Below are 25,602 nucleotides of genomic sequence, written 5' to 3' on the forward strand. Positions count from 1 at the left end.
AGGAACAGATACAATGAGATACTGAATTGCTTCACCAGCTAGAGAAGTGTGTTGGTTTGGGTTGACTCTCTGTCAAACTGGCCAAGAAAACAGAGCATGAGTGGACTGATGCTCTTCTGACTTCCACTGATGCAAATCAGGAGCAACTACACTCAAGCAACTAATTTCAGAATAGGTACACTGACATAACAATGATTTAAATGAAAAAAGGGTTCAAGCATAAAAGAAGAGGTGCAAAGCCTGGCAGACAGCCCTAGCACTTTGTAACAGCCATAACATTTTTGTGGGGCTGACCTAAAAAACCTCAGAGTCCCAGCAACAACTACTCACAGCACAGATGCTGGCATGTTTTACTGTACAGCCAAAAGATCAGCAGCAGAGGAGGCCTATGTTTAGCCACAGAGAACAAAATGACATTTTTACAGTTGTTTATGTTTATTTGGTCCATAAATATTGAGAGAGGATTCCTTTCTGGCCAGTATGTGGATCCAATTAATTTGTTTTTCAGTTTTGTATTTGTGACTCTAAGTTCAGAGGTGACTTAGGGTTGTGATACACAGCAACCACAGCGGCTAAAAATAGACCACAAAAATGTAAAACACAGATCAGCCTTTAACCACCATATTGTCCTGTACCTCAGCTCTTTGAAGCCCCTGTACTTCATCACATTCCTGTATTTGGAGGCGTGGAAGCTTGCTGTGGTTGTGAATTACCATGTCCAGAGCAACATGGGGAAGGAGACAAGATGAAGCATCTCCAAGAATTGTCCTGAGCTGCTGGACACATGGGTGAACTCTGATCTCTCTGATAGGGATGTGTGGGGAAATATTTTCCCTCAGGAAAGCTAGGATTTCAGCCTTTTCAGAGTGGCATGGCATTGACTTCAACTGCAAACAGTTATTAAAATAGCAACCTGGAAAGTCAAGAGGGAAAGGAACAGAAAGGATGTGATGGGAATCAGAACTATGTGATTTTGATTGATTTTTTTTCTTGCAAAGTCACAAGCCTGGAAATAAATCCTGCAAAGCAAAGTAAAGATTCTCTCCTTCCCAAGAGTGGGGAAATAGCCATTTTTATCCCTAAAATTTTCTGATGATCAAGTATAAAACGGCACTGGAGAAAATCTGTTAACTCAGTGATGGTGGAAGTAACCTCACCTAAGCCCTTGAACCCAGGGCTCTGTTACGCATGGTTTGTCCCACCTTGCTGGGTCAGGGGAGCTCCAGATGGGGTCTGCAATGAGCACCCTCAGCAGAGGGCACTGCCCGGGGAGCAGCTCAGTGAGCAGGCAGGGACCTTTCCAGTTGGGCTGGCAGGGGCAGGGACAATGTTATCCTGATTCCCTCCTTGCTTTCCTCTGGATAACTGAGCTGAGGAGGAGGCCTGGAAGAGGCAGGAGAGCAGGCACTGAGCAAGAATGCTGGGCCAAGAGGGACAGCACAGCTTCAGGAGGTGGGGATAAGGCTGAAGAAGTAAGGGAAGGGCTAACACAGTGGCAGTGGAGGTGTTTAATCTTGGACATGTGTCAAAGTAGACGCAGGAGAGGCCAAAGCAAGGTCAGTTAATGACCTGCTGCTTCAGGAGCTGCTTTCTAATACTGTAACTAGGAGCAGTTTCCTGACTGGCAGGTCTGGGGGACATTATCCCATGCAGTGACGCAATTTATACTGTTCTGCTCGGCACATTCTTTTTCTCAGACCAAGAAAAGGAGAAGCTTTCATACAAAAAACATAATGGGTTTGGATTTGGCAAGGAAAGGCAACATTTACAGGCTGGAAGGATGCCATGCAGTAGGAAGGGGATGCAGCAGAGACCTCTCCCATTAATGATCTTCTCTGAGTTTTTTCAAGTGATGTTGAGCTAAAGTTACTTGTCCAAGTAGCTTCATCAGTAAAACCAACAGCAGTGCAGAGGGTAGCCTGTGTTTCCTTGCTCTCTGAAAGCCCCTATCTTTCTCATCACTGGGGGGAGACAGAATTTTTTTGGCTACTGTAAGGGAGGCCAACTGGGCAACGCCCTCTGACAGCCCGACAGTAAGGCAGAGAAGAGCCAGGCTCTGCAACTCCATTGTGAATACTGCAATATCTGTCATGATCCACCACATCAGGACTTTAGGTTTTTTAGCTGCCTGTACTTAATTTTGTATTTAGATCTTCCAATTTTGTGCTTATGGGACAAATTTGGCATTTATGCAATACTCCAGGTGATAAGCCAAAGTCCTGACTTCAGCACGTCTTTTCTAGCACTTCTTCCTTCTCTCTCTTCATCCAGCTCTGACCTGGATCTGACAGTGCTCCAGTGATACCACAGAATCTCAGAGCAGCTGCTGACAGGCGGATGCAGATCCCTTACACGTGGGGAAGTGTAGCTCTACCTAGAATTGATCTATGTCCCATAATGTCCCTTCGTTCCCATCTGTGTCTCCAGTGACTGCCACCTAATCAATTCCTGCTGTATCACTTCCTGCACGCAGGCATATTTGCCGGAGGTGTGTTTGCAAGACCACATTGGGCGATGTGTTTGTACTCTGAATTAGTTTAATGGAACTGCAGTATATCCTGCAAGACAGCTTCCCAGCTGGTAAATCATGTTTAAACAGTGAAAAACAAATATGCTTTCTTGTTGCTCCAGTCTTTTTACATCTGGTTGCTTAGCATTGTTCCTATCTTGTATCCACTTTGCAGTGTTTCAGCACGATTGCCAAACAAACTGGCTAAAAATCAATTAACAGATATCAGAGGAAAAAAAAAATAACAAACCCAAATGAGATATAACAGCTACTATTGGGATACACAGACATATCAATTTGGCAGCCAGTCAAACTTCTTAGAGCCATCGGCTGTGCTCATTAAATGTCAGAGTTGTGAATTTTCCCCAGGCATTCTCAACAAATGGTTGAACATAGCCCAGCTGAATTTAAGTGATTTTCTTTCCCAAATTTCAGGTAAAAAGATGAATGTGATGCCTTGGGTTTTAGCTTTTATATTTTTCAGATTCTCTGCTGCCTGGTATGTTAGTCTGAAACTTCATATTAGATGTTAGTAAGTTCTCTTCACAGGGTAGTTAAACAAAACAATCCCTTCCCAGCTACAGAATCAAGGACAACCATTACCCAAAAAGCACAAACTATGGTGAAAAGAGGGGGGCAAGCCAGGGGGGTGAGACTTCATAACGTGGAGCTGTAATTGCACAATTGAACCCCATATGTAGGTGAACCAAAACTTACAAGAGTGTAAAAACTCATGACCAGGATCCATCTTGGATTCAACCTGGGCATAGCCCTGGCCAGACTCTTGTGCTGCCCAAGGTGTATCCTTTTAAGGCCTTTCAATAAATACCTATTTTGTCCATTTAGCTCTGTCTAGTCTCTGTTCCAGATCAGCCTCTCAAGGCAACAAATGAGAAGAGATGACGATAGCAAGTCCATACCACAGGTTTAGTTCTAGAAACAAATTTCTCTGTCACAAAGGCAGGTGATAAAATTTTCCTTTTATTCCAAATAAAAATAAGTATTTTCCCTAAGTACTTGCAGGTACTTCTCAAGCTGTGTCTCCTACATGATACAGACTTGAATTTCAATGCCAGTAGAACTAGTACCAAGTTTTTATTCTATAATGTTCATTTATACAGCAGTGTAAGACCTCAAATCTTTTTCTCTACAAGCAAAAGTGATAAGGCTTCTAAGTGTTTTGGTGGAGTTTTTTTGACATGGAAGATTCAAGAAGCAGGAAACCTTCTTTAACACTCAACCTTGGAAAGAAAGTTGATGCTGTTTACTGGAATATGTTTTCTTTAATATCACAGCAGCTCAGAACTGCCAGGAGATGACATAAAATTGTAGACAACTAGGGTGAGGTAGAGCAAACTGAATTCTTCTAGAAACCAGCCAAGAAAGAACAACAGCTCCCTTCCCCTGAGCAGTGCAGGACAAGGCATGGCCAGGCCCAGGGAGCTCCCCAGCCCTGTGAGGATCTTCTGCTCTGCATGTCAGGAGCTTCTCACTGGTTTAGATTCAAAAAGCATAAATTAGAAGATCCAGTGGCTTGCTCTTTTGTGCGGGCTTTGGAAAAAACTTTGTGACAAGAGTTTATACTGAGCAGGCATCAGGAAGGTCATCTTTGTGCACCTGACAGGATTTCAGTCAGGTATTGTTCAGGTAACTGCAGAAACTGAGGAGGTTTCTCACTACAAACTGGTTACCCAGTGTGGTCTAGGTTGTGAAACACACACCTGGCCAGGAGCTTTGCCTCACTAAGGACCTTGGGATATGACCTTTAATTCTGAACATGTTGTGAACCCATTCAAGAAAGGACCTGGGGGTGAGGAGCAGGCAGGGACCATTCTGGCAACACCCAGGCCTGGTGACTCCTCTGAGGCTGAGACCTTCCTACCACACAGGTGGATGGGGAGCTGCCCAGCTTTGTAGCTAGGGCCCCAAGTACTTTGCAGATCCCTACATAGGACAGCCATTTCCTGGTATCTTCATGTGTATGAGCACTTGGAAAACTGTCCAAGAGTCACTCATTTTCCTGTGTAAGAAGGAGATCTTGTTGCTTCTGGCATGCAGTGTTACTATTGCATTATGTAAGAGCCGCCACCAGTGTCTGGATTACTGCTGCTGCCTGTATCATATTTCAAAACATGCCAGCAGCTCCGTGGCCTTTGCTCCCAGGCTCAGGTTGTGTGGATCCAAACAGAGGTGGGGAGAGAGGGCACCTGCAGCCTGGCTGAGCTCTGAGCTACTGAACAACCACACTGGGAGCTGCTTTGAGAGTGAAAAGTCCATGTCAGACACTGCATTTCTCGACCCAAAATGTATCAGTTCCTTTGCCCCACTGCTCAGCAGCTTCAGGAGCACTTCAGTAGAAAGCTGCATTTATTTATTTGAGTGCTGAGTAATATTTGCAATGAATAGGAGAGACAGTTACCTTGCCTGTTCCTTACCAGGAAGGAGGGTATGCATCCCCACCTTTAGCATGCTAACTCTCAAGAAAAAGTTAAAATTGTAACTGCAGCTTCAAAATCTGCAGCTCTTTGCACCTTGTTGTTGGGTCAGCAGTTTGCTTGATAAGGGAGCCCTGACCTCCTCACCTACAGAGGAAAGTCCAAAGATCTTCAGAAGGTTTTGGGGTTGTTTACCAAAAAGCAGACATCCAGAAACCCATACAGGGAGGCAGCCTGGGAATACAGGCCAAAATAGATGATGTAATATGGTGGAGGCTTCCAACTTCCAAGAGGGAGTACAAATCTTGACTCATAACTTTGCAATGTCCCTCAGCCATTTGAAATGCCCCCTTCATCCCAAAGGATGTCTCCTTTGAGTGACATGAACTGGACCTTGCTGGATCTACAATTCAGTGCCATAGTTACACTGCTTCCTGTAATCTCTTTGATGCTGAAGAGAACGACTTCTCTATTATCTTTACTTTTAAAACTTGGATTTCCTGTGTGGGGGAAGTCCTCATGTTAAAAGCAAGCAGAGAAAATGCTGTAAAGGAAGAGGTGAATGTGCTCAGATTGCGAAGCAGCTGATCTAAAGGCAGCAAGACCCTTAGGGAACCCTGGGCTACAATAGTTGACATTGCAGGCAGGAAATTATGGTTCATTTAACTAACTGAACTGAACACTGCCAGGGAATTTATAAGAGTGGAACGGAATTAATAAGAGCATTTAGCTAAGATACATGTGAAGACTAAAACTCCTGTGATTGTGGGAAAGAGAGATTTTACATCTGGAAGTGGAAGTGGCCTCTGCTCTTTGATTCATCTAAAAGATCAGGTGGGCAAGGGATGCCATGAGGAAGCTCCTACTTGCTTATCAACACAACTGGTTCCAGTGACTGCTGCTTCTCCACACAGTTTCCCTTCAAGCCACAGACCTGCCTTGAAGTATTTGAGATAAAATAGCACAATCTTGCAACTAGGCTAGTCTGCTCCTAAATATGCACTTTCAAAGCACTTTTCTGAGTTAAAAATTACCTTTTTGGTCAATAATGGTGTTTCTTTTTGGAGGTTTTCTTCACTTTTAGCAATATGCAGTAAACATTGTGATTTTTCACTCCCTGTAGCAGTGAATGATATCCAGGAGTTTGACTTTCCTAGAAGATCTGGCTACAGACACCAAGGTGACAGAACAAAACCTGTCTAAGTCAGAAAACTTTAGTAACAACAACGGAAATTGAGAGAATGGCACAGCATGAAAGCATTCATTATTCATCCGTTGATACCCCAGGGAAAAAAGATCTGTGAGCAGTTTTTGGGTTTCACAAACCAAGTCTGACTTTGCCAGGGCCTGGCAAAGATCCCAAAGGTGAAGTGCTCAATGATCTTTATCTTTGATCAGCAGAGGCATTCCCTATGGTCCAGGTTTCTCTCCTGCGTGTCCCTCTCTCTCCTCCCTCCCACCCTACTGTTGGCCAGGGAAGTCTGCCAGGCCTGGAATGCATTGTCCCAGCTGCACTTGGGCCTGTCTGACAGTGAAAATGGCAGGTAGGTGTCCTTCTGCAAAGCAGTGACCTTAACCTCCTTCTGCAGCCCACTGGGAGAGCAGAGTTCAATGAACAAGTCTGGCTGCACTGCTGAAAGCCATGGCCTCGGGGGAATGAACTTGTTGTTAGGTTTGCTTCCAGCTGGATGGTTCCCGGTCAGTGTAGAATTTATTGTGCAATTCTACAAATCCTGATGCCAGCAAAAATAAGTCAGAAATACAGGTTGAGCAGAGGTTTCTTCTCCCAGCAGCTGTGCTGGGTTAGGCCATCCAGAAATGCTTGTGGGATGCCTGCTCCAAGAAAAGCTTGGCACAGCCATGTCGAATGTAAAACCCTCTGAGATGATTTTTCAGTCTCTTGCAATTCTGCACAAATCCTGGCATGGGCTTGCTCCTCCCTGTACTCCTCTTCTGCTCAATTCCTGTATGCTGCAGCTCTTTAAACATTCACAGAGCACTACCTGGAGTAGAGTGCTTCAAATGGAAGTGAGTCTGTAACACCAAATCATCTCCTGCTGAGCATCACCAAATCATCACAACCTTGGGCAATCAATCAACTGGTTTTGTGTTATTTAAGTTGTCCTAAAGGCTGCATTTCAAAATCTGAAATGTATGGATTGGAAAAGCTGACAATACTTCATTATGCTCAAGCTGTTTAGAAGCACTGCACAGACCTTGCTTGAAAAGATGGCCTTCAAGAGAGGAAATTTAACCAAATTCCACACTAGCTTGCTCCTCAGCTATAGTGAGCAAAAAGTCTTCAGAATATTTAGAATCTGATTTAAGCTAACAAGTCAAGGAAATAGGTGTTAAAACTCAAGTTCCTGCTTGATGCTCTATTTGTAATTCATCCAGTCGTTAATGAGCCAGATTCTTGACTAGTATATCTGGGCACAAATCCACTTAAGCCATGCAAGAATGTTGATTTATGCTTGCTACAAATCTGACCTTTTGTTCAGCGCTTCCTGGTAAGTTCCAATCCTCTTTGCACTGTTCATTTAGTGGAATGGAATTAGATTTACCAAGGTATGCTCTGACAAAATTGATTGCTTTTCCCTTTCATTTTTGTGCCAGGGATAAAATGGTGGTCTATTTCAATGTAGCACTCTTAATATGATAGGTTTTGTGAAGGAAAGCCAGAAATTATAATATCATTCATTACAATGCTACATGTTTTTATCTCTCAAAGTTATACCAAATTAGTACAATATGCTCCACAAATTACAACCTCATTCTAGGAAATATGAGATATATCTGTAGAATAGAGCTTAAATAAGTTTAGCTAACAAGAAAATGCATAAAAGCTTAAATATATGAAACCAAATTATTTGCTGATAATGTATTGGAATGAAAATACCCTTGTATTTGCTTAACGGAACCTATTTTGTTCCAAATGACCTTATGTTCTTTATTTCCAAGTTCACAATCCCTGCACACTGTACAAAGCCAGACTTACCAGGAGATGATAATCAGGAATCTATTTTATGGGTTCAAATAAAATGCTCTCAATGTTTGACTATGCTAACTGCATGGTAAATACAGCTCAGGCCTACAGAGAACCTTGCTGAGAAAATTGTGTGTGAGATTACGCTGCTGTGAAGTGCTCAGTATGGGGGCTATGCTCAAAACACAGAGCTCATATAGGAAGCAGCAGCCTGTTTGCTAAAATCTTCTTCCCACAGGTAGCATCTTACACTGCTGCTTTCAGTCTGCACCAGCTTTTGGTGACCTTCCTGATGACTGAAGTAGTCTGCACTGAATTGTTTACAACCTGGCCAGGTCAAGAGTCCTCCTCTGGCGTGGCACTACAGCCATGGATATTGGACATGCAAACATTACACTCAGTATGAATGGGGTGTGAATGGCGTTGTGGAAGTGTGAAATCGTCAGGAAATGCCATGAAGGGGCAAAGGAATGGCATGTGGAGCTTCTGAAGGCACCAGGGGGTGGAAAACCAAGGGCTGCCTCCTGGGTGGATTGTAGACCTATGCTGGAGGCAGTTTTTTCCCAGTCTTGACTCCTATATCCATACTGGAGCTAGCACATGTCTAGCCGTGGCTCCGAGGTGAACCCCTGACTTGTGCCACAGGTTTGCCCTCAGCCCCATGTCCTGAGTGGACCATGGACCATTTGTGTCAAGTCTTGTCACTGGTGCCCTTGTTCTCCTCCTACTCCTGGATGCCCCCTGGCCCTGATTCATTGACTTTGCCTGGTTTGGGACAGTTGATGGACCCTGTTATCAGGATCCATGTCTGTGTGCCATGTTCAGGAGCTGGACATAGTCAGTGAAGGCACTGCCTGTGCTGGCACCACGGAGGCTGCACGGCCACAACCATCTCCAGCCTCATACACGTGAAAGGAGGAGTGAAAACATTCTGTGAGAGAAAGTTAGGTGTGAAATCAGATTAGGATAAACTAAACTTCCCCTTCTATCTGATTTTTCCAAACATGAGCAAGGAAAACACTCAAAATAACACTGATTTCCAAGGGAGATGCAGGGTTTTTTTGCCCTTGATTCTGGAGCTCATTCCCTTATAATATGCAAAGGAGATTGGATTTGTCAGTTTTGGAGGGTGGGGGTATTTGGTGCTGAGGGCATGAGTTTCTTCAAGGCAGGGAGAGGATGAGATGAAGAGGTGCAATAAATAGTGGAACACAATTTCAAGAAACAGCTCATTTTAGGTTGCTTTCATTTGGCAGTTTTGTATTTACATGTGTAATATTTACACATTTTTATTTACACATGTAATATAGTAGAGATCTGTAAAAACATCTAGGAGCCTAACTTTCAGAAATGACATAGCCCTTCCCAGAAATGACGTAGATCCTTAAATCAGACTCTCCGTTGGGAAATAAATCCAAATAATTCTCTGTGCATTTGAAAAGAAGATATTTTGGCTTCTGAGCAATATGAGAAAATGTACCACCCATTTGATCTGCTTCAGATGCCACAACCATCTGCAACTGCACGTGGCAAACACACATTTCTCAGCTTTGCAGGCATGTATGATTATGAAGAGCTTAAAATAAAATAGATAAACCTTTGAGATGCTCTTTTTATTGTTGACTTATCTCTCAGCAGTGTTCTGTGGGAAGCTCTCCTCCTGGAAGGCTGCGGTGGGGGGGCTCTGCGGAGCCTTTCAGCGCCGGTCGGAAGTTGTTAAGAAGCAGCCAACGTGAACCGCCACTGCTGGCACCAGCAGAGGGTCACAGATGCTGCTCTGAACACGCCCTTGTGCAGCGGTGTGGGCTCCAGCTGCCGCCGTACCAAGGACGCGACCGCCACCTGCTGTCACCAGCCCAGCAAGGGAGCGCCAAGGAGGGGCAGAAGCCGACCCGCCCCTGGGCATCAGCGGCTCCCGCGGAACGGAGCCTTCGTTTCCCCGCTGCAACTGCGTCACTTCCAGCCTTGGTCTCAGTTCTTATCTCTGATTTATTCCTTCAGCCGTTCTATGAGCTGGCGTGTGGATGAGCAGCCGGCAGTGACACTGCACGGCATCCTTATGGCACTGCTGGCCGCCGTGTGAGATGGGGAAGGAGGGGGACACCCTGCCGAAGCAGCTGCACAGCCAGCCTATACGCATATCTCTGTCTGGAAATGGGGCACTCAGCTGCTCAGCAGCGCCGACTGTGGCTTTCCGTGCTCCTGCGATACCCATTTCTTGGAGATTGCATTCTAGCTGGTCCCTCGGATGGGCGCTCGGATGAAATGCAGACAGGGGAATGGGTTCAGTGTAGTTTCCAGGGCAGAGTGCTTGCCCGCACTGAAGGATGGACCTCTTGGAAACGGCTTCGGAACTGAGGCCGCTGTCGCTCAGACCCTGCTTGCTCATCTGGGATGCTCTTCCCGATGTCTCATGTTTCTCCAGTAATCTAAAATCAGCCTAATCCTGTCACAGAGGAAAGCCCTTACTGCTCTGCAGTCTCTTACATGTGTTGTTTGCTTTCTTATTAACTCTATAATATCTGGGCATGTGCCTGCTGTTCAATGTTTAAATACTGTGTTTTCCACATTTTCTGCAATGGTGCATTTTTTTTTTCATAGCCTTCTTTTTAGCATCTTTGGAAAGGAGTTAATTCTCATAAAACAATATGAATACATTACAGAGGGGTTATTTTTGTCTATTTCCCATACACTTATCTTTTGGGATTTTTGACAACAGGCATTTTAAAGATATTTTTGATTACTTAAATATTGAATAAGCTAAACAACTAAAGGTTTGGGGGTTTCAGCTTTTTTGTTGTTGTTTGTTTTGTTTTGTTTTGTTTGTGGGGGTTTTTTTTGTTTGTTTGTTTTTGTCATTTTTTCCATTTTTAATCTTCTTTCTTCTCTGATTGGGAGAATACTTTGTAAATACAGTTATTTCACCAGCTGACATTATTCAGTACAATTATCCTCACTTTTTGCCAGATCAATTTTTTTTTGTTCATTTGGGAATTTTTTCATGAAGAAGTCAGTATTTTCATCAGTAGAGTCCTAATTTGATGGGTGGTCCACAGGGCATGTTTCTTCACTCTCATAACACAGTTTATTCTTAGGGTATGCTGAGTGCTCACAGGCAGTCACAGTATGACACACTGCTTGGTGGGGTGCAACCTGTTTGTTCACACTTATCCCTGGGCTAAAAAGTTTCATTGCCTTTGTTTAAAGCATGAAGCTGAAAACTGTCCTAAAAGAAACCAAGACAGCTACTTGAAATCCCTTTTAATGACGAGGGAAGTTTGTTTCTTGACAGTTTGTTTCTCTCCCCACTGCACAGCGATGTAAAAGTGATATTTTGTGATTGTTCTGGATTTGAAATGCATATATTTTAGATTAAAACAATTTTCGATCACATTCAGAGGAATTCAAGTTCTTTCTTGCTTGAATTCCTGTGTTAAGAAGCTGTACCTGTTTTGTGACCTGCTGAGTCATTAAACAATGAGGTGCTGGAGTTAAACCTCTGCCTCCATTGACACATTTAAGTACCTAGAAAAGAAATTTCTAGGTTTACTTTGCCTAGAATAAATTATGTCAAGCAGGCTCATTTCCAGCTCTTGGTTTTAGAAGGGCTTCTAACACTGTCTCGCATGGCCATCCATCTCACAAGCAAGTCCAGAAAAACACAAATGGATGAGTACAGAACTGGCTGTAAACTAGACTGAAATATTTAACATGAGCATGTTTTTAGCTTGCCTGGACACAGCAAGCAGAATTCTGCAGGAGTACCGCAAATCTTATATTTTCATTAAATAATTTAGATGGCAGAGCAGACAACTTTCTTGCCAGCCCCACTGGCTGGGAGGGGCAGGAAAAGTTAGAGGACAGGGCTAGGATCTCAGCACACTTGGCAAATTACAGTAGGAGGAAATGAAATAATTCAAAGGATGTTCTTTCACTCTCTGCAGAACTGCCAACATCGCAAATGTAGGTTGTGGACTTACTGGTCTGATAGCATCAGTGTATAGTGTTGTGGTGATTAGCATGGATCATAAACCCAACAGGAATCAGCCATGCCACCACAAAAAAGGCAAATAGCACTGGGAGCTACATAAAAAGGAATATTGTTTGCCAGGCAAATGAAGCCATTCTACTGTCATGCAGTAGAGGGTATTGTATTCTGCTTGGGATAGAGAGTTAGAGGTTTTATGAGGAAGCATTGGAGGAACTGGAGTGGTTTATTCCAGAGAAAGGGGAGACACAGTAGGAAGGCCCTAAATATGTGTGCTGTATGTCTAAGAGAGAGGACAATCTTCTTCTCATCAGCTGAAAAGGCTCAGTGGACAACAGAGATCTGGGTTAGATGTAAGAAACTGCTTTCTCAAGGTGTGGTTGAAAAAGGAGTGAGAGAATAGTATAGGGAATGTCAGCCTTGGTTTCTGTGTTTCAAATGCAAATTGAACAAGTGTCTGTCAGAAATTACCTAATGCAATTGATCATGCTTTTTGGGTGGGAGGAAGAAGGCTATTTCAGTCCCTATTTTTCTGATATTCCTATTTGGAGCCAAAGACCATAATTTATACATCTAAGTTAGATGTTGTCTAAGTTATACACTGTCAAGACCAGCTAATTATCATCCCAAGACTCTTCCTTTCCATTTCTGTTTAACATATCATAAGGAAAAAAGTCTTAGTGATTAATAATTTGAATCGGAAGCAGCCATAAAGTAGGCTGGCACTATGCTATGCAAACTTGATTTGTTCAAATCCATGTTCTCCAAGTCCTAAACTTCTTTAGAGCATATATGGCAGCCCTGCTAATGTCTAACCAGCTGATAATCTGGAGACCTGACTGTTGGACATCAGGATGATTCAGCCTAGTTAATAAATGCCATATTGGAACACCCATTTAACTCTCCAGCAGAAAGGATGCTGTGTGAAAAAGGGAAAGGGGACCTCACACAAATATTACTCATTCACTCATTCAGAAAATGCTAAAACTCAGGCTCTGAACAGCCTTTGATATTTGACCTCTGCAGATGGCCTGTAATTAAGACTCTAATCCTTTAAACACTTTAATACACTTCAAATTAATAGGATTAGTCACATGCCTGAACTGTGCATGGCTTGGGCTGAGCTATTGTTGAACACAGCTGATTAAAAAAAACTTGCAGACACTTTCTGGTGGAATATTGTCTTATATTGTCTAAGTCTTTTCTAAACAGTTCTAGTCACAAGTAATATCCAAAAGTGAGGGTATTCAAGAAAAATAAAGCTTAGCCAAGTTCTTGCTTAAAAATGTACACAGAAAAAGACCAAATCTGTCCAAACTTTTTCAGCAGCACAAATCAGAGGTTTTAGAGGAGAGATGGGAGATCTGAGAGGTGTTGTATTGGTTTTCTGGAAGATGTAGGTTTAAATTCTCAGACTTCTACAATTCTTTCAAAGCTAGGGTGATGTCAATCATGCACAGAATCAGACAGGTCAGAGAGTTACAAAAAGGGGAAGAAGCATTTTCTATCCTGGTTTGTATTTTATAAAAATGTCAGCTTGGCTTAAAGGCACAATGTTGTTTCTTCTCTTGCTGCTGACAGACTAGCTGGGCTGGGCAGTCCTGGCAAGCCTAGTCTGGATCAGTTAATCACATTGTAAATGTGTGCAGAGGTTGTGAGAGTGAAGATAATTTGGGAAGCAAGTGAAGGCACAGGGAGAACAGAGGTGCAGGCACACACAGCACAGAGGTTCCCATTTGTTGCAGGATGTCTGCCAGAAGAAGAGGCTGGGCCACATCAAGGCACTTGTGTTGACATCTAACTTGTGCTAGAGCTGGGTTTAAATGCCACGGGGACAGTCTGGGAATCCCAGCACAGTTCAGCATCACTTGCTACTGCCCCATAAAATGCCCACAGCACACATCCACCCAATGCTATTATTTCTCCCACTGGAGAAACACAGAGGTAAATCCCCTCTGCTGAGGGATGTGATGTCACACTATTGTCATTTACAGGAAAAGGCAACAGCTGTGGTTAAGGGTTTCCCAAGAGTGACATGCAACAGACTGCAGCTGCAATGCCATTCCCTGGCCTGTTTTAACTCCTCTTGTAGATGCAGGGAGAGATTTTTCCTTCACTCATCTTGAGGATCGCAGTCAGCAGAATGAAGTCTGCATTTAGCCAAGTGTTCCTGCCAACTCTAACGTGGACCAAAGAGAGCACACACAAAAGTCAAAGAGCAAGCATTGCTCTGTCAGTACTGTTGTCATACAGGAACCTGAGTCATACTAAAAGCCTCTCAAGGAAGGGCACAGTGAAGATACCAGAAATTCAAGCTGGAGCAAGGAAATTCTGATGAAAGTGCACAGCAGTAATGAGGTAGCAGATAAGACTGCCAGAAAATAGCATCACAACCTTTTAGACAGTAGCACAGAGGGAAACACAGTGCCAAAAATGGGATGAAAATTGATGAGCCAACTAACTGCCTGTGAAGAGAGCCACACTAGGAAGCGTGGCTTCCTCGTGCCACACTTAAAATTAAGAAAATCATAATACAAAGAGAGTAGGAACCAGACGAGGTGATCAGGTCTGAGTCAGAAGTAAAAAGTCAGTAAATGGAGATGAAAATAAAAAGGGGAAAAGAGAGAAGGATTAAATTCTTACAGGATAAGGGGTTAAATCTGGACTGTCCCAAGAAAAAGCAGTGGTAGGTCAGGAGGACTGTCCACCCTGCACAGACTCATGCCATGCAGAGACACCATAGCAAGCATTAAAGGAACAACTTGGATCTCCTTTAGCTCAAGGACTACAAAGGCCCTGCAAATTAACTGGGGCAGTGCCTGACTCAGATAAATAGTCCTGTCTCTCCCATCAACTAAGGCTTCACTGGGCATCTTTACACCAGGCTGCAATGTGACTTATAGCTATGCCCAGAAGGGAGTATCAGATATGACAAAAAAAGTGAGGGCACTGGAGAGGCAAAGGGAAACTGGAAAAGGCAGGCAGGCAGGCAGGCAGGAAGGCAGGCAGGAAGGAAGGAAGGAAGGAAGGAAGGAAGGAAGGAAGGAAGGAAGGAAGGAAGGAAGGAAGGAAGGAAGGAAGGAACTGGAGGAACTGAGAGTGAAGAGTTGTCAAGTACTAGCAGTGTTAAAGAATTTATGCTAAAGAAGTATTACACGAAGGAAAAAAAAGCTTCCTTTCAGTGTCTACGTTTCTAGGGGAAGCAGTGTGGAGTAGAGGAAATTTTGTCAGATGGGTCTCAGATAACAGATCCAGGAAATGACCTGGTAACCAATGCAAGGGAAGTCTTCAGTCAGCTGGTGTTCTTGCACAATTTTTTGGTTTGTCAGATTTAGAAAAGTATTTGAACACACACACAGAGCATTTTGTTTGGCCACTCTGCTGGTCAGCATTGCTCTTGAGAGCCCTGTTTATCCAGCAGTATTCCTACAACTGGGAACACACTGCTGAAGCAACTGTGACACCCCTACAAGCCAAGCACCAACTTTGAAGCCTCGATAAGCCAAGAAATATTGCTGAGGAAACTTAATCCATATTCCTCCTTTGTTACAGGGTTTCTGCCTAGCTGATGTCCACTCAGGGATGAGCTGGCAGCTGGGAATGCAGGAGGGACAGGGGCAGGTGTCAGGGTGTGCTTGGCCATTGCCCCCAAAGGGTTATTCCTTTCAAAACACCTCAATTCTCACTGTCACTGAAAAATGAAGAGTTGCTATTGGAAAAAAAAAGAAGTACAGGAACACCTTTCACTCGACCAGATTGTGTCAAGCCCCATCTAACCATTCCTTGACCACCTCCTGGGATGGGGAACCCACAACTACTCTGGGCAAGCGGTCCCGGTGCCTCACCACCCTCACAGTAAAGAATTTCTTCCGGACACCTAATCTAAACCTACTCCCTGTCAGTTTGAAGCCATCACCCCTTGTCCCGTCACTCCGTGCCCTCGCAATCAGCCTCTCTCTAAGGCGTTTCAGGGGCGAAGCCGAGATGGGCGGAGGGACAATCCCCGGCATCGGCGGCAGCTGTGAGCGGGGGGCGGCGAGAAGCGCCGGGCAGGGCCGGGCGTGGGCTGCCCCGGGGGGTCTCATAAGGCCACCCCCGCCACCACTCCAGGCCCTGCTGTCCTGCGGGGCTCCCGAGACGAATCTCGCCGTTCCCTCCCCTCGTCCAACCCCATTTCCCGTGGCGAGGCTCCGCCACAGGGGAAGTGACGCCGACGCCAGGCGAGCTTATATAAAGGGTAGGCGGAAGCGGGCGAGCGAGCGAGCGAGCGGGGGGGAGGGGTGGCGGGCAGTGCGAGCGGGGCGGCTACCGCAGCCCCCCGTGTTCCGGCCTGGCCATGGATTTCCACAACATTCTCGTGATGGCCTCGGAGCAGCAGGGGCTGAACGCGGTGCCGGTGAGCTCGGGGGCGGCTGGGGCTGCCGGGGGCGCGGGGCCGGAGCGCGGTGGCGGGAGGGCCCCGCGGCCGCGGGAGCCCCTCCCGCTTCGGCCCCTGCCCGGGCAGCGCCCGCCGCCGGGCTCTGCCGGGCCTTTCGCCTCGCCGGCCGGGGCTGCTCCCTCCTGGGGGCTGAGAACCGTCTGTGGGCGGGGAGGGGGCGAGCGGGGCCCTTTCTGTCAACAGGTGCCGGCACCCCCGGCGAACGGGCAGCGGCGGCTTGTCCCCCTGGCAGTGCCGACATCCCTCCCGGGTGCAGGGGAAGGCAGTGGCTAAAAGCCGGCTAAGTCCTTTTGTTCGCTCTGAAAACGCGAGTATGCCACGTCTCAAGTGCGAGTCGCAAAGTGACAAGTTTTGGGTGTATGGGCTGCGTTGTCTGAAGTCTCTGTGTGCGCCGCGAAGGAATAACGTGTAACAGCGCTGTGGGGAGGATTGGCGGAAGGCTTTTGGTATATTGTTAATATTGTTCTGAGGTCTGTACTTCAGCAGTTTGTGCTCTAGTTCAAGCTATCGGTAGCGTGGATTCCGTGTGTAATAACCCACTGACTTGCCTGGATGAAGTCTGGCAGGAGGAAGGGCACGTGGCCTTTTCATACATTCATATCCTGGCCTTCATTCCTCTGGGAGGACCCAAATTATAAGTCATCCGTGAATATAAAAAATATTTTCTCCTTAGTAGCCACCAGCCAGGGAGACACTGTTTGCTCTTCAACAGAGTTGCCAGAGTTCTGTTTCTATGATTAGTTTGCTTAACCCCACTGTAAATGAGGGGTAGTTGTTTTTAGCAAAAACTGCGGGAAAACCAGAAAAAAGCCATACTCTCAATTGTACAGTGTCTTCATTTTGGTGGTGTCAGAACTAGTGAATGTCTGTGTCTCTGTATCATTAGTAAAACTTTGGTAATGTTCACTAACAACATCACCAGTTGATAATATGTACCGACCATATGGTAGATGTGAAATTAATCAGATTCCATTGTGGGTTTAAAATTTTATAAAATCAACTTTTTTGTCTTTAGGCACATTTAATTTGTCTCTCACCCTACATAGGAATCTGGTTCATAACATAAATAATAAAATAACAAATACAGAAATACTTTAGGATATTTAAATGCCCATTTGTTTTGTCTTAAGCTGTTTCACTCAGTTGTCACTGGGTTATTATCATTTTTATTTTACATGTTTAAAGCTTCTCTTTATGTTCTCAGTGTCCCCATGCAGCTTTACTGTGTGTGCCACTACTTCTTTTGTCACAAGTTTTAATCCATGATGATGAATTGATGAAATATCTGCCAAAATCTCTATTGTGGATGTGATGGTGGAGGGAGGGGATCCTACTTCTTGTGCAATGAATGAGGGTTTAGCTACTCTTTTTAGTAAAGGCAGCATTAGGATTTGCTAATTCCTGATTAACTCATGGAGTGAGAGTGCAATTGAATCCATAGTTGAAACAGTTTGGTTTAGCACATTAGTGTGGTGCAGCTTTTAACTCTGAAGTTGACCCCAGTTTCTGAGCAAAAGCAGAGCTGCACTTGGCACTGCTTGAAGCTATTTGCAGCTCCTGGGCTTTAAAAGAGAGCCCATGGAGATTTTTACAATCACTGGTCATCTAAACAACTGCACTGTGTTAAAGCTGGTATATTAAATGTGTTTATATAAGAAGATTATAATCATTTTTAAATACTTTTATTAAAAACACTGTATAGACTAATTACAGATTTACTGGTATATAAAATTACCAGGTTCCAGAAATGTTCGTTCCTGCATTAACAAGCATATCCTCTGAGTTTCTCTCTGGGAAGTTTGTTTTAAACTGTACAGTGCACCTAACTAAATGTTCCATGCCTTTTGTAATGAAAAACAGTGACATGAACAAGTAGTGTATATTCAAAGTATATAAAAATATATATACACACTATAACAGGTTGTGTTTAGTTCAAAGTGGAAACTACATAAAAACTCTAAGAAATCATGTGGCCTTGTATTGTAAAAGAGGGGCCTGGATAAAGCAGATATTACATCATGTCCCTGTAAAAACAAATCTGCTTGTTCATCTCCCAGTGGAAATCCAGATTCAAAAGGAACAGTGCTGAAATCAGCCTTTTTGCATGAGGTTTTGTTTCTAAATAAAACAGTACATATATGAACTACTGTCTAAGCTATTAATGATGTGCTGCTAATCATCTTCACAGCAGTTGCTGAGTAGATATATATCCTCTAATATTCCATAGGGCTTTCATTGCTGTATTTTGTTACCTGTGTTCGTATTAGCAGTTCATTAGATTTTCAGTGTGGTCTTGCTTTAACTAGACATGATAGCAGTTAAGAGATTTAATGTTGACTTTAGAGAGGTTTAAACAGATTGTGTCACTCTTTCTGGTGAAATTGGTATACTGTGTTATGCTACGTGTTTCGCATGACATGATGAAGCACTTTCAGATATTTTTTTGTAGCTATTCTTTAAAATATGAAATTTTATTGCAGCTTAAAAAAAAAAAAAACCCTGAGGGCAGTTGGAACCAAGTAATTTTTTTATTTCACCCTAGTTTCTACTAAACTATTAATGACAGTATAAACATCTCATATTGGTCCCGGTTCTTTTTAACTGAGGGCGAAACTTTGGTGTACAGAATTTACAGAAATCCGTTACAATTTAACCACAAAGAAGTGACGCAAAACTGAAAGAGCTTGTCATCCACGTCAGCACTTGTGAGGTCTCACTGTAAGTTGGACTGATACAAAGCAAGCCTCCAGTGAAGCTGACAGATACAAATGGCCCAGGAGGAATTCAATATTTGTGAAGTGAAACACTAACAGAATCCCAGAGTTTGTTCAGAAGACCTTGAGTTACAGAGCCTGCCCATCGAATTCTAATTTACAAATTATCGAGTGTTTGCCCGCAGGCAAGAGAGGCCCAGCATGAGAAATAATGGGAGTGGCTATGAAGTGCAGATTGCTGCTGTAGGACCGGACTCCCATCGATTGATGTGTGTGCATTTATTGTGTGCTTAAAACAGGACTAAAATTAATTGGATTACATCAGCCTCCACAGGAGGGAACTGCAAGATACACAATGTAAAATGTTGGCAGGGGTGAGGAGGGCTTTTGCTCTCAACTTGACTGACCTGATAGTAAAGTTCCAGTCGAGGTTTAAATACTGGCTAGTAAAGTTTTCAGCTTTTCCTATTCCTGGTCCTTTTTTTTGTTGTTGTTGTTTTTTTGGTTTTTTTTTTTTTTTGTGTGTGTGTGTGTTTTTGTGGTTTTTTTTTTTTTGTGTTTTTCTTTGTTTGTTTGTTGGTTTTTTTTGTGTGTGTGGTTTTTTTTTTTTTTGGGGGGGGGTGTTTTTTTGCAAAAGCAGATGGAAATGGGGACCACAATGCCACTATAGAAAGGAAAGCATAAGATATGGGGTTATAGGGTGTGGTTTTTCTGCGTGAAGCAACTTTTAATAGAAGAAATCTGCAATTTTTTTTTTCCAGCTAAGGGTTCTGCTTGGGTGTTGTGGCAGCAGTTGCAAAATTGGAAGAAAATAATTTTTGCTTTTTTAGAAATAAAATGTATGAACCTAAGCTGAGCGTTTTATCTTTCTCTTGGTAGAACCTGAAGTGAAGCAAATTTAAACATGCTTGTTACCTACTATTTACTTTGTCACGACCAGAAATTGAAAGCAGCAGTTGCGAAATCACCGTGTGTGTATTCTAAGACAGTCTCACTGTAGAGTCAGCTGCTGGGAGCCCCGTGGTGAATCTGTAGCAGAAGCTTTGGAAATACCAGTTCTGGATGAAGGGCAGAGGCCCCTGGGCAGTGAACACAAATGGCCACTTATAATGTGGGAAGCTGCCTTTTGAGGGACTGGCATTGTGAGAGGAATGACACAAACAAGGATGTATGTGGTGGATGAACCATTCTTGATGTTCTCAGAAAATTATACCCTTGTCTTGGTTTAAAAAGACAGGTGTCTGCTAAGGAAGGCAGGTGCCTTCCTTGAAATGGAAAATGTCAACCCCCCTCTCTCTGAATTTTATAATTTTGAAATCAAGGGGCTCTTAGGCAATGCTATGGGAATAGGAATAACAATTATTTACTAGGAAAATGAAAATAAAAATGCAGTAATACATAAAAACACTGACAGAGTCAGAATACAACTTGACACCCTGTTGGCTAGAATGTTAGTAGCAGTCTGATTAAATGGTCGCTGCAATCCTCCTGCAGTGACAGATGTGGTTCTGTTGAAGCAATTATCCTACAGAAGGGTGTAGTTTTTCTCTGAAGGTCGAGCAGTGGTGTAGATGGGCCTGGTCTTCCTTTGGGAATTTAGTGGGAAAAGGCTCCCCTGGTGTTCCAAATCTCAGGTTTTTATCTAGGTGGGAATGCTTGGCTCCTCCCCCTGGGTGGAATAACTCACAGTGGGATGATGTAATTTTATTAGCCATGCAGTGAGACTCAATGGCCCACTTACAACAGATATCTCCCAGACAGAGGATGGGTCATGGAAGAGATAAAAAACACTGCCCCACCTGGTTACAATAGATGGTGATAGAATACATACTTCTGGTTACATCTTGCATTGCAACTTAAGACAACCCTGAAGAATATTTGGTACTTCCCATTAGAGAAGATTATATGTCTTGGCAAATGATCTGTGAAGAACAGGCAAAAGTGTTGTAACATGCTAGTGAAAAACAAGAAAATAAAAGAATCTTCCCAGCCTGTGAGAGCCCCTGCAAGTTGCCTGCAGTGGATAACACAAGTGGAATTGTCTTTGCACTGCATGTGCAAGCCCATTGCAGTAACTGAGCTGAACGGGTGCTCTACTTGAGAATTGGGTTTGGCAGAATTGATCACTTGCATTGATCTTGCATTGCCACCTGTGTAAATATTGACCATTGTTTAAGGCGATACTACTGCTCTTTCTGGCTGGCACTGGTGTTTCGTGTAGGCCCCTTGGGGCTTCATTTGGGTGCCAAAAAGTCTGCAAATATTCTATAAATTCTGTTTTATAGTCCAAGATTTGGTACTTGAGTGCTGACATCAGAGTAGCTACAACTCTCTCAGGATAATGTGCCACACTTTGAAGGAAGTCAGTGACTTCAGAGCAAATAGTCACTGTTTACAGCTCGAGTGCAGTGTTCTGGGAACAGCATGACCTGCTCTTTCCTAAAGGCTAAACATTGCTATTCCTCTGTTGATTTAACCAACTTAGCAATAGTTATTAAAAGCCAGAATAGTGCAGCTGCTGTTTGGATGGTATAGTGGCATGTGCTGGCTTATTTTGTCTGCTTTACCTGCAGTCTGATGCATATTCATTTGCACTGCATATAAAACACTTTATTAGTGTTTGCAGAATGAGTGTATGGTTCAGTGCTTTTAGAAAGGCTACGGTTCAGCAGGTTATTTTATGCTGTTACTGAATGAAAGTGAACAAGACTTGTATCAGAAATAGTATAGAAAATGGGTATTCGTTTATGAATTGTTTTACTGTGTTTTCAGTTGTTAGCATTAAGAAATGCTACTGATTGGAAATTTTAATTTAAATTTTTCATGATTTGTCATGTTAGCAGCAGTCAGAAATGAGCTTTTCTGTCCAGCTGCTTTACAAACCTGCTCCTGGATAGGGCTGTTGGTCACAGTGCAGCAAAACAAAGCCTGAAAACTGCTTCCCCATCACTTTAATTCTTTATAAGGTTTCCCAACAGAATAGATCAATCTACATTTGTCCCTGCTATTTAGCAGTTTTCAAAGGTGCTCCTTAGGCACAAAATCATTTAGGCTGGAAAAGATGCTTGAGTCCTACACAGTTTTTAAAACAGAGTTTTCAAAACTGAGGGTACAGTTGAAATGGAATAATTAAATGAAGCTTTGCCAAATTAGGTTAGTAATGGCAAAACATGATGTGTTTAACTTTGTAAGATAATTTACAGAGACATCATTATACTGAGTATACTACAAATTACTGCAAATAATTTCTAAGGTACTAATTTGCTTCAGCCTGTTTCTGACAGGACTTTGACTGATAATGTGTGGCTTGCTTTGTCTCTCTGTCTGTTCCAGTTCAAATGGAGTAAACCAGATTTCTTTGGGACACAGAGCCATGGGCCACATTTGAGCAAAAGCTGAGAGGCAATGCTGCATGGCAGTTCAGGTTTCCTGAGCAGTCAAGTCCTGGAACACTTTTGATGCAAACAACAAAATCAGTTCTCAGGCTCTGGTAAACTTCCTTGCAGAGAGGTGAAGCTCAGTAAATGAGCTTGGCTGTAGCAGGTCTTTAATGTGATGAGGTGACATGGCAGGTTTGAATATGCAATGAATGTGGATGGCACACCTTAGTAATTGTGCTCTGGTCATTTCAGAAACTGCTCAAGGAGACTACAAGTGGCTGGTATTGTAGCTGCCCTTCTTGGAGCCAGTTTTGGATGCAACTTGGAAATGAGCCTCCAAACCTTGCTTCTTAGTGCATGTATATTCAAGCTAATTTATGGGTTTGCATGTTAGTAATCAAAGTAATCCAAGGATCTGTTCATGTGCTGCTGATCAGTGAATTAGAGATGAGAATAAAGGCTTCCATTGTGTGATATTGATGTTTATAGGGAGTTATGCCAGCCTGCCTGATTATTGCTTCTAAAACATTTGGATCGAAGTTTCCTTACCAGATATTTTATTTTGATTATTTTAGTTAAGTTTCATAAGGCTTTATGAGGACAGAAAGACATTTATAGAAATGCTGACTTGTGTGGCTCTTTAGTGATGCTTTTTTTATTTGGGTCTTTTTCCACATCTCTTTCATTTGCTGATAATCTTAATGTCTCATGTGGGAGATCTTGGTTTAGATTTTAATCTGTTGGTTTACTTCTGAAATAAACAAAAACCCCCACCCTCTCAAACCTCAGTTTTGGGTTGGGGTTTCTTTTATTTCTAAATGTATGCTGCTTTCCTTCTGCTTCTGGGTTTAACTGCCTTCTATTGTATTTACCTTTGCAACTGTCTCTCTCATTGGTTTGTTTTTTCTTCTGTATTTTGTTTGTGGGAAGAAGTTAATGTTTTTTTTCCCATTTTAGGCACAACCTGGTACATTTGTGAAAGGCAGTACCTGAACATTAGTGCAAGTGGTTGTTATAGAACCCAGTAAGAGGCACTTGGGCACTTAACATTGATTTAAGTAACATTTTTTGGCTACAAGAGAAGTAAAAAAGGGGGTAGCATAGATAACTTTACATCTGTTCAGTTGCCGGAACCCCAGGTTGAACAGTACTGGACAGACTTTTAAGCATGGCAAGCTATGCAAATACTGTCTGTGGTGCATGTAATCAGTGTTGCAGTCTTCAGAGCTTTTGCAGGATGTCCTGGGAAGTTAATAGCACATTTTATAATTTCCTCTGCCAAGGAAAAGGATGTTATATGAAAACATGCAGCTTCACCTCAGGATATAATGAGATGTAATGAGATGCAGAATCACAGACTAGGCGCAATTAAGGGTGATTTAGTCCAACTCCCCTGCAGTGGGCAGGGACATCTTTAAGCAGATCAGGTCACCCAGAGCCCTGTTTAAACTGATCTTGAACGTGTCCAGGGATGGGGAGTCTACAGCCTCTCCTGGCAATCTGAGCCAGTGTTTCACTGTCCCCCTCAAAAAACTTCTAGTCAGAATCTGCCCTCTTTTAGTTTAAAACCAATACCCCGTGTCCTAGTGCTACTGTCTCTGGTAAAAACTGTCCCCATCTTTCTTATAAGCTCCCTTTCAGTACTGAAAGGCTGCAACAAGATCTCCCTGGAGCTTTCTCTTCTCCTGGCAAATTACACCAAGTGCAAGTGCTGTAATTGCCAGGTGTCAGGTGGGGGCTGTGTGTTCTGTCACAGTTAGTGCTGAGGTCACACTGATCTCAGGTGATAAGTAGAGTTTCAGGTCAGCTGGTGTGTGGGTCACTAACTCCTTGATATACAACAGTATTGTGTTTAAGGTCACTGCCAGCAGGAACTAAAATCAATATTGTTGGTTTTACATCAGCCTATTAATTATGCTGGTGAAGTTCATTCCAACTTTTGGAGTAATTAAATTTTTTTAGTTGATTTATCTATTTTCGCTGAATTAGGTAACCTGAAACTGAAATGAGTGTTTACAAGCAAGTTGAAAATGGAGCTGTAAACCTGCAGTCTGGAATTGAATTGACTCTGGCACCTTGGGCTGTAGTTTGCTTTTGATTCCTCTTGGTCAAAGAGGAATCTGAACTGAAATACTTTTATTCCATTACCAATGCAGCCATTGCATTCCTTATTAGTCCAGTGTATTTCACTCATTTTGTTTCCCTACCTGTCTCCTGGTTTCCTGTTCATTCCTTCCAAAAGCTGAGTCCTGTTGTGGATGTATTCACATGTGGATGTATCCATGTGAATGTGTCTCACTCAAAAGACAGGCAGCAATGTGTTTTGAGATAAAATGATGATTTGACTGTTCAAACAGTGGTTTGACAAAGTTCAATAAGTTTATTGCAAGGTTCATCTTATTAATTAATTAATAGAAGAAACATACAAAAAAGAAGACTGAGTTCATTCATTTATGAGCTCATTTAGAGTAACTCTCAGGGACTGGCAATGCAGAGAGCAAGAAGCACAGTACTGTTGAGACACAAGGTTCTGAGTGGACTCCTTGCTTTCTAAACTCAGTTTGGAGTGGTTGAATCCATTCTTAGTCTCAGGCTTGGCCAGTGGTATATATCTAATAAAATTATCTATACAGTGTTTGTAATAATATGGGGTGGATGGATTACTAATGTTTCATAATACTAATACAACATTCTCTGTCACCTACTGAAGATCTGTCATGAGTAAGGAATCTTTCCACCTTGGGTAAGGAAGGATCTCTTAATTCCAGATGAGGAATTTCTAACCCTGAGAGGCATCACTGCTCAAGGGGTCACCTGGCATCCGGTTAAGCTGCAGTTCAGGCAGAGCTCAAATCAGGCTCATCCTGATGGCAATATTTATAGGGTGAAGTAGTTGTCTAATGGTATAGGCAAGACAGATGTCTTTACCTTAGTGCTGATATCTTGTTCTGAGCTTTGGTTACCTTATTCTTCTGATGGTTATAAAACCACCTTTCAAAAAATTTTTCAAGATACCTCTACTCCCATGGACCAGGCACTTTCTAGCTTGCAAGTCTCTTCCAAGGACTTGGGGCTGGTTGCTCAGCCTGAAAGTACAACTGTGAGTCAAATGTATCCAGCACAACCCTCAGTTTCAGTGGGAATTCACTGTT

The 25,602-nt window shown here is 43.1% G+C and overlaps 1 protein-coding gene across 2 annotated transcripts in view; it reads left to right on the forward strand.

Moving 5' to 3' along the window:
- SPTY2D1 (SPT2 chromatin protein domain containing 1) overlaps nucleotides 1–25,602 on the forward strand; it is a 49,913-nt gene that overhangs the window by 14,847 nt on the left and 9,464 nt on the right. Inside the window, exon 1 of one of the 2 annotated variants that reach the window (XM_053946465.1) lies at nucleotides 16,199–16,314. The exons of the other annotated variant lie outside the window; for it this stretch is intronic. Within the exon in view, the coding sequence (XP_053802440.1) occupies nucleotides 16,255–16,314 (60 nt within the window). The 5' untranslated portion in view covers nucleotides 16,199–16,254. Of the gene's footprint in view, nucleotides 1–16,198; nucleotides 16,315–25,602 lie in introns of those variants that run through there. 2 annotated transcript variants of the gene reach the window in all.

The sequence above is a fragment of the Vidua chalybeata genome, chromosome 6, assembly GCF_026979565.1.
Source record: "Vidua chalybeata isolate OUT-0048 chromosome 6, bVidCha1 merged haplotype, whole genome shotgun sequence".
NCBI lineage: Eukaryota > Metazoa > Chordata > Aves > Passeriformes > Viduidae > Vidua > Vidua chalybeata.